Below are 12,198 nucleotides of genomic sequence, written 5' to 3' on the forward strand. Positions count from 1 at the left end.
TTTTGTCCATCAATGGTGGCAATCAGTAGGCTAATTCCTAATGAAGAGACCAATTTATATGACAGATTTGAATGTAGGCTTTTATACATATGTAAACATTATTTAATTAGCATTATAACTAGCTATCTCAAATTTTTGCTCACTCAGTGTTTTTTTATTTTACAGCTGGGTAATTTTGTTGCAGTAGCACGAGATAGCATGATTTCAAACTTTGAATTGAATAAAAAATGACAAGTAAGCAGTCAGTAATAAAATAAGAACAAATAAAGAAATTAATAATGATAGCACAAATAAAAAATAACGACAGGCCTTCGTATTTAATAAATTGCTTTTTAGTTTTTCAGGTAGGTCTAGCAGTAGGGGTAAGATATTTAACTTTTTTTTTTTTTTTATCAATTATCCAAATAATGTTTAGTCCTAGAAAGCTATTATTATCAGAACACGTGAGCATAACATAGCGGTTAGCAGATCAATGAATGAGAGGGCAGCGTTACCAGAGCTGCCCATATACCACACCATGTTACAACACAGTAGGGCTATTGGAGACAGAAACAATACTGTACTACATCCATGTTTCCTGTCGGCTCAATTTTTGAGTGGATTTTGCTGTTCCGATTCGCATGAACGGTATACGAGTGGAGCGACTGAGCGGAGCGCACACACATAGAGCGGATAACACGCAGAGCGTCACACCACGTGAAAGTGAAACCTGAGCGGTGAACTAATTTTCAGCAGCCGAAATTTCGGTGCATTTCTAAATATTGGCGACATCAGAAATGGATATTATATAATAGATGCTTTTTTGAACATTTTAGCAATTTAAAAATATTAAAAAAGGATTTTTACACGGCACCCCGGTTGGCAAACACTGGTCTAATCCTATCATGCAATCCATGAGTAGGCTTATTGTGTTCATGCAAATATGGATGAACTTTCACAATTTTTTTCTGAAATTAGCTAATAAAACTGAAAAGCTATACTCCAGAAGTTTCACCTACCTTCTCTTGGTGCTGTATTCTCTCTTCTTCTAATGTTTTAGTCACACTGGCCACATCTTCTAAAGCTTTGATCAGCTGAATGCTGGGATCTCCCTGCTGCAGCAGAATCATGCTCTGTCTGTTTGCTTCTTTCTGCTTCACCATCATCTACAGGAGAAAATGAACATTAGGAAACGACTTCCAATTTCAGATGATTTTGCTTCTTCAGCTATTAACATTCTACTGTGATGCAAGCAATCGTGGACAATTCATGCTCATCAGTCAATAAATACATTTATCTTGTCTTTTGGTTGGATTTTGTGGTCACCAGGTCACAGTTTGTCAGAGCGGGGACTGAAGTTGGCCTGTCACCCGTGTATTGATACAGTGAATACAGACGTGTTTTATCCAGTACCTCGTGTGCATAGGTCTCTGCTTTCTGCCTGAGGCTCTGCTCCAAATCCAGCTGCTCCTTCATGTTTTCATACTCATGAGTGGCCATCATTGACACTGAAGAGATAAACAATGACACCTGATTCATTCTACTAAAGCAATAGACCTGGTCAATCTCTAGACTTTTTGGGTTATAATACAAAAAAGTATTATAAAAGAAAGTATTACAGGCATAGATTATTCATGGGGCAGCATGGATGGTAATTTACTGATTCCACTTTTACATTAATGATTCTTTTACTAAGCGAAGAATAATTGGATCTAACTATATACTTAACAATTATACAAAATAAAAAGTAATGCTTTATGGAAAAATACACTACTGAAGAAATAAATAAATACTTTAAAAAATAAATAAATACTTTTATTTAGCAAGGATGCATTAAATTGGTCAAAATAGTGACAGTAAAAATATTTATAATGTTACAAGTTTTCTCTTTCAAATAAATGCTGTTCTTTTGAACTTCCTATTCATCAAAGAATCCTGAAAAAATGTATCATATTTTCACAAAAATAGTAAGCCTCACAGCTGTTTTTAACATTGATAATAATAGGAAATATTTCTTAAGCAGCAAATCAGCATATTAGAATGATTTCTGAAGGATCATGTGACACTGAAAATTCAGCTTTGATCACAGGAATAAATTACGCTTGAAAATATATTAAGAAAAAAAAATAAAAAACAGCTATTTAAAATGAACTTACTGCATTTTTTATTAAATACATCTAGCCATGGTGAGCATAAAAGACTTCTCTCCAAAAAAAATAAAAAATAAAAATATTACCGACCCCAAACTTTTGAATGGTTCAAATTTTTTAGTCTTTTAGACATTTTCATTCAAAAGAGCCAGCTCATAATAGAAATTGGTTGTATTGTCTCTACTGCCATGACATTCCTTGCATATAAAATATACATGTATACATGTATACGTTCAGAATAAGTTCAGCATAAGCCAGTGCAGCATTTGAGCAATGCAGTTTCCAACACTCCAGTCAGAGTAATAATACAAATGAGCAAAGAGGAAGCTGGGAGGACGACAAAACAAAGTGCATCACCCCCAGCTGGAGAAGAGGGACTTCCTGTGGTGAATCTTTTACAGATAATTTGATCGGGGACTCAGCCGGTAGTGAGTGGGCTGGTGGGGAACATTAATCTTCTTGGAAGGCACATGCACAGATGCACTGCAGGCCATTTGAGATGATGTCAAGCTCATGCCTTTGAATACAAGCGAGGAAATGAAGCGGCTCTGTGTTCATAACGTCCATACTCACCCCTGTTGAACCTTTTAATGGTCTTGCTTTGCTGCTCAATGGTTTTATAAAGCTCCTTCATCTCGGCCTGCTCCTTTTCAGTCTGTAAATTAACATGAGACACATGTTTCAGCTAAGAAACTCAATTAGACATTGTTACTCCGATATCCTTTTAGTATCAGCAGTAGCGCAAGGCTTGATTTCAAGCTCATTTATGATTCATGAACAGGTTAAAATATTGCAAGACACTTTGCATTCCAAGCCCCCATTCACTGCCATCAAGCCCGACTGAGCTTGATTTGATAAAAAGTTCAAAAGTCGCTTTGCTACTCACAAGTGCTGTCAATTCCTCAATCTGCCTCTGCTGATTTTGAAGCTGACAAGTCAACTGCTTTTTCTCCTCCAGCAAAGAACTCACGGTTTCTTGGAGATCTGTGGAAAAATCTGAATTTGCAATGGACGTACCCTTGATATAATATGATGACTGATTACTTGGCAAAGGAAATTGTGCACAGGCCTGTTTATAGTTTGTCAAACTGCACTCCATTTGTTTGAGATACACTATGGTATTTACCTTTGACCTGCTGCTTATAATGTGAAAAAGGATCAGAGCCAGGTTCTCGCGTGTCAGTCTCTTCTTCTTGGGAAATGCAGTCTGAAATACTAGGCAGCAGCTCGTCCAGACACGGTCGCGAGGACAGGCTCAAATACTTCAGCTTCCTGTTCTCACAATTCAACTAAAAGTGGTCAAAACAAAATTATTAACATCATAAATTAGTGACATTTGAAGTTTGACCATTTTTGAAGTTTGGCATTGTTTTAAAAGTAAAAGACTGTAAAAAATAATACAATAAAAACCTGTTAATTGGTTAACAGTAAATTACCTTATTTCATACAGAGAAAAAAACAGATCTAATGGGACATTTCATGTAAGTATACAAGCAAAATATAAAAAATAGATATAGATATAAAAAGTATATAAAATATAAAAAAGAAAAGTACAGTAATATAATTTAGAGTGAGAAACACATAAATTGACATTCCCAGAATTCTCTGTGACAGCTCATATTTGATGGGTTTTCATTGAAATAACTATTTTTAAAACGGGTAAAAAAAACTGAATTTGTTATATTAACATCTGTTAATTAAATATGTTTTTTACTGTAAATGTAATTCTGTATAACTTAAAATGTTGCTACCATGCTGCCATTTTATATTATTTTTATTTGGTTGTTTTTTACAATGAGGCATATAAAAAAAATGTTTTGAAAGATTCAGATTGAATCAAATGAATTTATTTTTCATGCTTATATTGCTTTTTAGTTAAAATATATGACAAGTTGAAGGATGTCAACAAACAGAAATAAATTGATAAAATCATTAAGTTTTCGGTTACACTTTATCATAGGGTTCCATTTGTTAACTATATTTAATGCATTAACTAACAATGAGCAATACATTTGTTATAATCTTGTATTTATTAATCTTTGTTGACAGATTTAATTTGGCATCAAATATGGTAAGCCCAGAATATCACACATTTGAGCTTTCTGTTTATTAATTGAATATGAATAAACTAAAAGTAAAACGCATTATTTAATAAAATACAGTATTTTAAACTCTTTTGAACTATGTATATGTGTAACATAATTCTGTATTTTTAGCTGAACAGATACATATTTATATTTAATACCACTGAAAAGGACTAAGCACTGATTTCTGAGGTAATACCAAATCATTTTAATCTTTATCACAGGTCTTAAAAGTAATCATAAAAAAACACTATTTTGGCTTTGTTTGAAGTATTGTGAGATCACTAACTTGTATTGAACTGATACATGACATCAGTGTATTGTTACCCCCCTAAAAACAAATGTATAGTACTTTGTTTTAAACCAAAAGCACATCACTGAACACTGCTGAAACTGCTTGAAATTACTGTATGATATTAAAATACTGTATAAATATCTGGTCTTTGCCTACAACAAAAGCAAAACAACCTCAATCTAAGCCCATCTGGGTCATTCGCTGATTCTGCATCTGCCAATGATTCAGGGTGTGCGAGTTTGCACGTGCCGCCCCTAAAAATAAAGCAGCACAATAACAGGCGTGGAGCTCTGTCTTTCCCTTGCAGATCAGTCCAAACTCATCTGCTCAACTCATTTGGCTTCTAATAACTGACCGAGAGAGCACTGCTGCTGGGCTTTCTTCTGTGAGCAGATTCTAGGTCAGCAAGTCCAGCACGCTTAATGCTGCATGAGCAAAATAAGGCTCGGCGGAGTCGGTCGAACAGAGGCGAAAGCTTAAAGAAATGCAGCAGCATCCTTTCCAGACTGCTTCAAACAAGCATTTGTCTGCCACTTTAACACAACGTTAGGCTGGCATTAGTCTAAAGCACTTCCGTCCCAATTTTGATCACAGCGATTAAACTCTTTTAATAAATCTCAACAGTTAAGGTTTAATCACCAAGCAATTTTGGTTGCAACTCCAGCACTAATTGTGCCTGCGCTTGTAACCCGTAATCTACTCCAACCCCAGGACAGGATGTGTAGACTACATTAAAATGCAAGCAGCATTCATTTTTATGTAAATATTAAGATTTAGCTCCTTTCACACACAAACCGTGAGATGTAAAGCGTAAAGGTAAATAAGCTGAGTAATGGGGCTGATAGCTTAACACACGGTCTTTGTTTTAATTTGCATAAGTGCAGAGGGTATTCTTAATGAAGCTTGCTCAGGCGTTCCAAAGAGGAGGTGCGAGACAGCTGCTTTCCCAGACGCAGATCCAGAACCTCCCAGATACTCGACAGCAGTTCCCCTGCAGCTGCCAATCATTAAACAGAACACAGACCAATCACATGCACCCAGCACAAGACTATTGTCCTGTATGACAGCAACTAGGCCAAACTACTGTGACATTTGCTGTGTCATGTTAGCCACAGCAAGAATTTGTGCCATTAGTTGAGGTTATAAAATAAATGCACTGCCATTTCATTGCATGAAAAAATGTACCAGGGTGGTACAAAAATTGACCGTAACTCACAAGGTAATTGTGAAAATGTCATGCATTTTGCTTTTCGAGTCATTCATACTGAATATATTTTCACTAAATCATATTCAGGGTGACTTGCATTTCAGAAATGATAAGAGAGTGCATGAGGGGTTCGGCATGAACTACAATGGAAGGTTGAAAAGCGGGTGCCTATTCATTTTCTACTGATAAATAATTCATAATTGGTGATTTTTAATAATTTAGTGATACAACGAGACTGGTCTATGTTGCCTCCCTAGGGAATATCTGACAATTCCAGGACAACAATAAAAAGGGCAGCAAGCATATCCAAAAAGCAGAACAGTCGAAAATAAAACTGGATTCATCACAATATCTACTTTTGCTTAATAATATTGTGAACTAATATTCAAAATATCCAACTAATTTACCAAACGGGTTTCCAGGCACAATTATATCCTGAAATCAACACACATTAATAAAGTGTATAAAGACAATATCTACAATTGTATGTATATAGGATGCTAATTATATATATATATATATATGTGTGTGTGTGTAAATATAAATATTGACAACTATTCCTCTGAGAAGTATCAAATACATAATATTATTAAGAACTGTACATCCATGCTATCCAAAATAATTAAAAATATGCTTTTTTTAGTATTCTCTACATATTTAACTAGGCACATAGAGTTGAATATCCATTCAAAAACATTAGCAATACTCCACAATGCCTCACATATTCACTACATAAACATGAGTACAAACATTTAAAAACCCTGTTAAATGAAACCCTATTTTTAAGCTTGCAGAGAAGAATTAGCTTTTTCTCACCTGAGAACAATTTCCAGATTCTGTTCCTAAAGCTGGCAGCCGCTAGAGTGTTGTCAGAGTGCTAACAAATTAGTTAGTAGCTGAGGCTGGGTTTCCTTACATGTCACAAAATGCAATGGAAGCAGGTAAGGTCGCATCTCCGCGGTTGGCTCCTAGTAGCCATGGAGACTTGAATAACCGCTAACACCTACAATAATGGATCATTCAGAAGAGCCCCCAGGTAATGTCATGATGATATGGGTGAGGGCGCGGGGATCGGAGTTGAGATAAGACAACGCTGAGCGTCAAGTTAGTGGGAAGAGCCAAGTGAGATCATCTTCACCTCCTACTCTGAGTGAAAAGGTGATATATGGAGTTCATTGAGGTCAGATTTGTTGGACACCAGCATAATCACAAATAATAAATAATACATTAATTGAGCAAACTTTTTTGAATTATGTGGTGAAAGTGTAATGTAATGTAAGACTTTTGGGCTGGCTTGGTAGGTGCATTCAAGTCCTCCTGGAAAATTTGTATTTATGAGTTGGGAAGTTGTAATTACAATGTCAGGCATATTCAAATCACTTGGTCAGAGCAATTCAGCAAGATTTTTTCTACAAAAAGATGACTAAAGAATGTGAACTAGTGTGTTTTTGTTTTTTATGTTTTTATCCAATTTATAAAGGTGCTGTAAATTGAATCGTTATATTCTCTCGTAATTGTATAATACTATTGTATTTTGTAGATGCAACTTAGATTTTCCACGAATGCATTATCAATACAGATTGGGCATCCATTGCATCTGCCATGTAAACTCTGGGCTTAAAGAAACTTCAGAGTTTCCCACTTGTAATTTTGGCTTTGTGGTGAAGTTAATGCAATCTTTCTGACTTGACTTTTACGCACCAAAAGAGCTTGCTATGGTTAAGTGGGTTGCTATGAAAAAAATGCTGTTTAGAATTGTCTTAATTTATGAGTAATGAATTGTGGTCCAGATTGAGCCGGGAACTGGACCGCGGGGTGCTAATTGTTGACCTCTGGTCTATGCAGAAGATCAGAAAATGAATTTGCTGTAGTACCGTTAATGACATTCAAATGATTATAGACCGCACATATAAACAGAATCTATTCTGTGTTGCACATTGCAATATTTTTCTTACCTTTTTGAATGACAAACAAGCCTGACAAATAGAAATAAGAAACAGCAGATGACTTCACATTCTTTAGCAACAGTTTTGATCTTACCCCGTTTAATGTGTTTGAGTTGCCTTTCAGCCTCATCTCTCTCTGCAGTGAGTCTCTGGCACTAAAAAAGAGAACAGATGATGACATATTGAGAAAATGATATATAAGTAATGACAAATTAAATAATTTGAGAGCACAGCAGTTGCTAAAACAATTCCAAAAAAGTTGAAGATTTTTTTTTTAAAGGAAATTAAAGGGGTCATCTGATGAGATTTCAAATTTTCCTTTCTCTTTGGAGCGCATAAAGAAGATCTGTAAAGTTGCAGAGACTAAAGTCTCAAATCCAAAGAGATATTCTTTATAAAAGTTAAGACTTGTTCATGTCCTCCTAAAACGGCTCGTTCTAACACGCCCCAACATGTCTACGTCACAATGTGGGAAGATTTGCATAACGCCGCCCAAATGTTCACGCAAAGAAAGAAGGCGTAACTTTTATTCTCGCTGTAGTATTGTTGTAGCCGCCGCCATGTCGTGAAGGCGCTGTTTGTTTCGTTGTGAAAGTGAAACTACTTTGTTTGGCCTTCCAAAAGAGGACGATATCCGCTTCGTCATGCCTAGAGCTGATCCGTGCTGGTCGCTGAGGAAATACATCAACTTCGCGCTGTGGATCGCCGGATCGGCTTTCACCGTGGACGAAGCGGAGTCCAGCCCGGGGTCGTCACATGGGGTTGCCGCAAGCCCACCGGCCGCTCCTCTGTCAAATTCGCCGGCCGCGCCGTTCTCAAGCCCGTCTCCGCTCACTCTAGCCGGCCTCCACATACTCTAGGCCTCTGCTCACTCTAGCCCACCGTGTGTTTCGTTGTGAAAGCGATGCGATGCGATGCGATGCATTCAGCATGGATGCATGATCAAAAGTGACAGTAAAGACATTTATAATGTTACACAAAATTCCTATTTTAAATAAATGCTGTTCTTTTGGACTTTCTACTCATTAAAGAATCTTGAATTAAAATGTATCACATCTTCCACAAACAAAAAAAGCAGCACAACTGTTTTCAAAATTGATAATATTAAGAAATGTTTCTTGAGCTGCAAATCAGCATATTAGAATGATTTCTGAAGGATCATGTGACACTAAAGACTGGAGTAATGATGCTGAAAATACAGCTTTGCATTAAAGAAATAAATTACATTATAAAAAGTATTCAAATAGAAAATAGTTATTTTAATAATATTTCAAAATTTTTACTGTATTTTTGATCAAATAAATGCAGCTTTTGTAAGCATAATTGACTTCAAAAACATGAAAAAAAAATATCTTTTTGACCACAAACTTTTGAACTGAAGTGTACTGTAAGTGTAAAAAAATGTACTGAAAATCACATAGCGTTATATTTAACACAGTAATATTTCATAACAGTATCCATCCTGCAAATAAACATAGTGACCGCTGACTACTGAGCCACACTGTAGATGTGAGGGTATGTATGCAGATACTGTATGTTCTTGCTAGTTTATTCTGGTTATCAATCTGTAATTATGGATCTTCTTCTTGCCTTAAATCAGGGGTAGGCAAGTTCGGTCCTAGAGAGCCGCAGTCCTGCAGAGTTCAGCTCCAACCCTGAAAACAAAACTCACCTGCCTATAGCCTTAGTAATCCTGAAGACATTGATTAGCTTGTTCAGGTGTGTCTGATTAGGGTTGGAGCTGACTGCGGGACTGCGGCTCTCTAGGACCGAACTTGCCTACCCCTGCCTTAAATGAATACACTTGTCTTATTTCCAAAACTGAAATGAAATGATACTTTCACGTTTTCTCAGTGACAGTAACAGTGATGCAATCCTCGTGAGAACCTCTAGGCACCTTTCAGAAAAGGCCAGTACTCTGAGGAACAAACAAAACCAATTATTCTTTCTCCTTTCTATAAATTGCAAACATATGCAAACGTGTTGCCCTGCCATTATACAAAAAATGTCACGGTTATCCTTCCATTAATTTGTTTAATGCAGTTGATTTGTATAGTTTAATCTAATAATTGGAAATATTAATATGAATGAAACCACAACAGAAATATGAATATGCATGAAACAACAAGAGGAGGAACTGAAAGGTGTAACATGCAACCACATATAATAATGTGTGCCAAGATAAACTGGTAAAAAAAACAATAATAATGTAAGATCCTCATCTGCATGATCTGCTTAAACTCTTACGAGGCATACAAAAGATGCTCAGACACTGTCACGTGAAAAGGGTGTCAACCCTCGAATGAATAAAAAAGCCGGTTAACTCACACAGCCACAGCCTGATCTCCCATTTCCCCTTTTCTCACTACTCTGAGATTCATTTATGCTTATGAATACAGAATGCTATAATAATTAGATGTGAATGCAGTACAGATGTATTCTTTCATGCATGCATCTTCTCTCACCTCCTTGGTCTCCTCCCGAGCCTCTCCCTCTTCATCTCCACCGGCCTCCATCTCATTCACTGCATAAATCAACAGAATCACTCAAACAAATGCACGAAACATTTAAACAATCATCTCACGTGCTGCTTTCCTCAGTAAAACCGTTGCCATTCAAAACATGCCTGCTCTATTGTTATACTGAAAATGTTCAGTACCACAGCCGGCAGACAGCGGAGTCGCATCCATCTCTCCCTCCTCACAGCACACTCAGCCAGTCAGTGTACCACCCGGGTGTCTACTATGGAGAAGGCTTGACTCATTAATATTAAGCGACTTGCGTGACGTTTGCCAAATCGACCTACTTGATTTGTTGAAAGGCGGCCGAATTGGCTCCTGAATATTAATTAAACTCCGCTTAAAAAGCGACCGAGGCTATTTGGATGGAAGTTAACGCAGGAGACGCTTTAAATAAACGACTTTTGAGTGGAAACAGATTGTGATATAATAAATTGAGGGCCTTGCTGCTAGTTTTACATGTTTGGTATGACATATTTGTTTTAGAAAGAACTATATAAGTGATTTCACCTTCATTTTTTTTCTCTAAAACGACTTTGGTGAATTCCCGGTGAGGAGCTACATTAGCTACTCATTAGCTACTCATAATCAGTGTTGGGGGTAACGCATTACAAGTAACGCAAGTTACTTTTTTTTTCCAATTTATTGATTGACAGCTCTGGTGTCGCCATGTTGAGAGAAAGCAGAAGATGTTACTGTAGTTCTAAAATAAATACGAATATGCATTCATTCATCTCACTCACACACAGATTCAGTATTCCTCAAAATGAATAAAAATAATGCAACTCAGAATATTAGTATGTTAAAAAACACAAATATCCTTTATGTATTTAATCCCATTCTATCAACCAATGTCTTTGTTTCTGAGGTTCGATGATGCAGTTCAACCGTAATAATAAGCACAAATTACTCTAGACAAACATTTGTGTCTTTGTTTATTGCTGAAGTGTTGAAATGTCTTCTTCTGCATTCTACTGTACGGATGTAAATGTACTTTCCCTTCAGCCTGAGGCTTATTCATTTCACTTTTGGTGTGAAAAGGCTTTTATATTTGCCAAAAATATAACTTTTTTATTTTAAAAGCAAACAAGCAAGCCCTGTCCAGATTTTAAAAAGTAACGCAAAAGTAACGTAACGCATTACGTTCCATAAAAAGTAACTAAGTAGCGTAATTAGTTACTTTTTTATGGAGTAACGCAATATTGTAATGCATTACTTTTAAAAGTAACTTTCCCCAACACTGCTCATAACCTTGAGAAATGTAATTGGAAATCGCCGCAAAACACTCCCATAAAGCACTGCGAATAACACAATAGAGACCCCTTACTTATAGATATATTTAGCATTAACATATATTTTCGTATTGTGACGGTTTTATTTTGATATGTCATCAAACAATTAAACAATGGCAATGACGTCAAATTACAGTACAATACAACAAACAGGACAGAAAGATTTAGCACGAGTTTATTTGCATCAAACATTAAACAACATAGGCTAAAGCAAAAAGAGAAATAATTAATAAGATTAGACTGGATAAACATCGCATTTTATTCATTTTTATAGGCTATGGAATAATAGGAAAACTGAAACAAAAGTTTCAAAAGTAAAAGCATTATCATCACATTTTTCACTATCCTTAAATCTAGATAGCACTTCCCTTTTTATCTGGATCTGTTTTCTTGAAAACCGTCTCAATAGTGCCCTCTACTGTCACCTCAGTGAGGTCTTTCCTTTGGTCACTCCCTTTATCCCAATAGAAATCACAATTTAACTTTATAATATATAAAGAGAAAATATATAACATTATTATTATTCATAGGAAAATTCTTAATAGTTTTCCATTAAGTTAGAACAACATGGAAAAGTTACATCCACGTCAGCTAATCCTGAATCTATTGTTACATCCATCCTCACTTCTTCCTGTAAGGTGCAGTGTACATTAAAGTTCTAGATCACTCACAAGAGTCACAACTAATCTTAGACTTAGTTTCTGGGAACATAGATTTTCTCCACTT

At 36.1% G+C, this 12,198-nt stretch overlaps 1 protein-coding gene across 1 annotated transcript in view; it reads right to left on the reverse strand.

The window, feature by feature from the left end:
• The window catches only part of LOC107571711 (shootin-1-like), a 22,343-nt gene extending 11,957 nt beyond the window's left edge, over positions 1-10,386 (reverse strand). The window contains 11 exon segments of the mRNA XM_016258043.1: positions 854-1,145; positions 1,393-1,487; positions 2,703-2,784; positions 3,016-3,113; positions 3,256-3,418; positions 4,864-5,014; positions 5,445-5,505; positions 7,671-7,691; positions 7,756-7,816; positions 10,127-10,185; positions 10,321-10,386. Coding sequence (XP_016113529.1) covers positions 854-1,145; positions 1,393-1,487; positions 2,703-2,784; positions 3,016-3,113; positions 3,256-3,418; positions 4,864-5,014; positions 5,445-5,505; positions 7,671-7,691; positions 7,756-7,816; positions 10,127-10,185; positions 10,321-10,351 — 1,114 coding nt within the window. The 5' untranslated portion in view covers positions 10,352-10,386.
• Positions 10,387-12,198: the final 1,812 nt, after the last annotated feature.

Source organism: Sinocyclocheilus grahami, unplaced genomic scaffold, assembly GCF_001515645.1.
Source record: "Sinocyclocheilus grahami isolate Dianchi unplaced genomic scaffold, SAMN03320097.WGS_v1.1 scaffold1639.1, whole genome shotgun sequence".
Classification (NCBI taxonomy): Eukaryota; Metazoa; Chordata; class Actinopteri; order Cypriniformes; family Cyprinidae; genus Sinocyclocheilus; species Sinocyclocheilus grahami.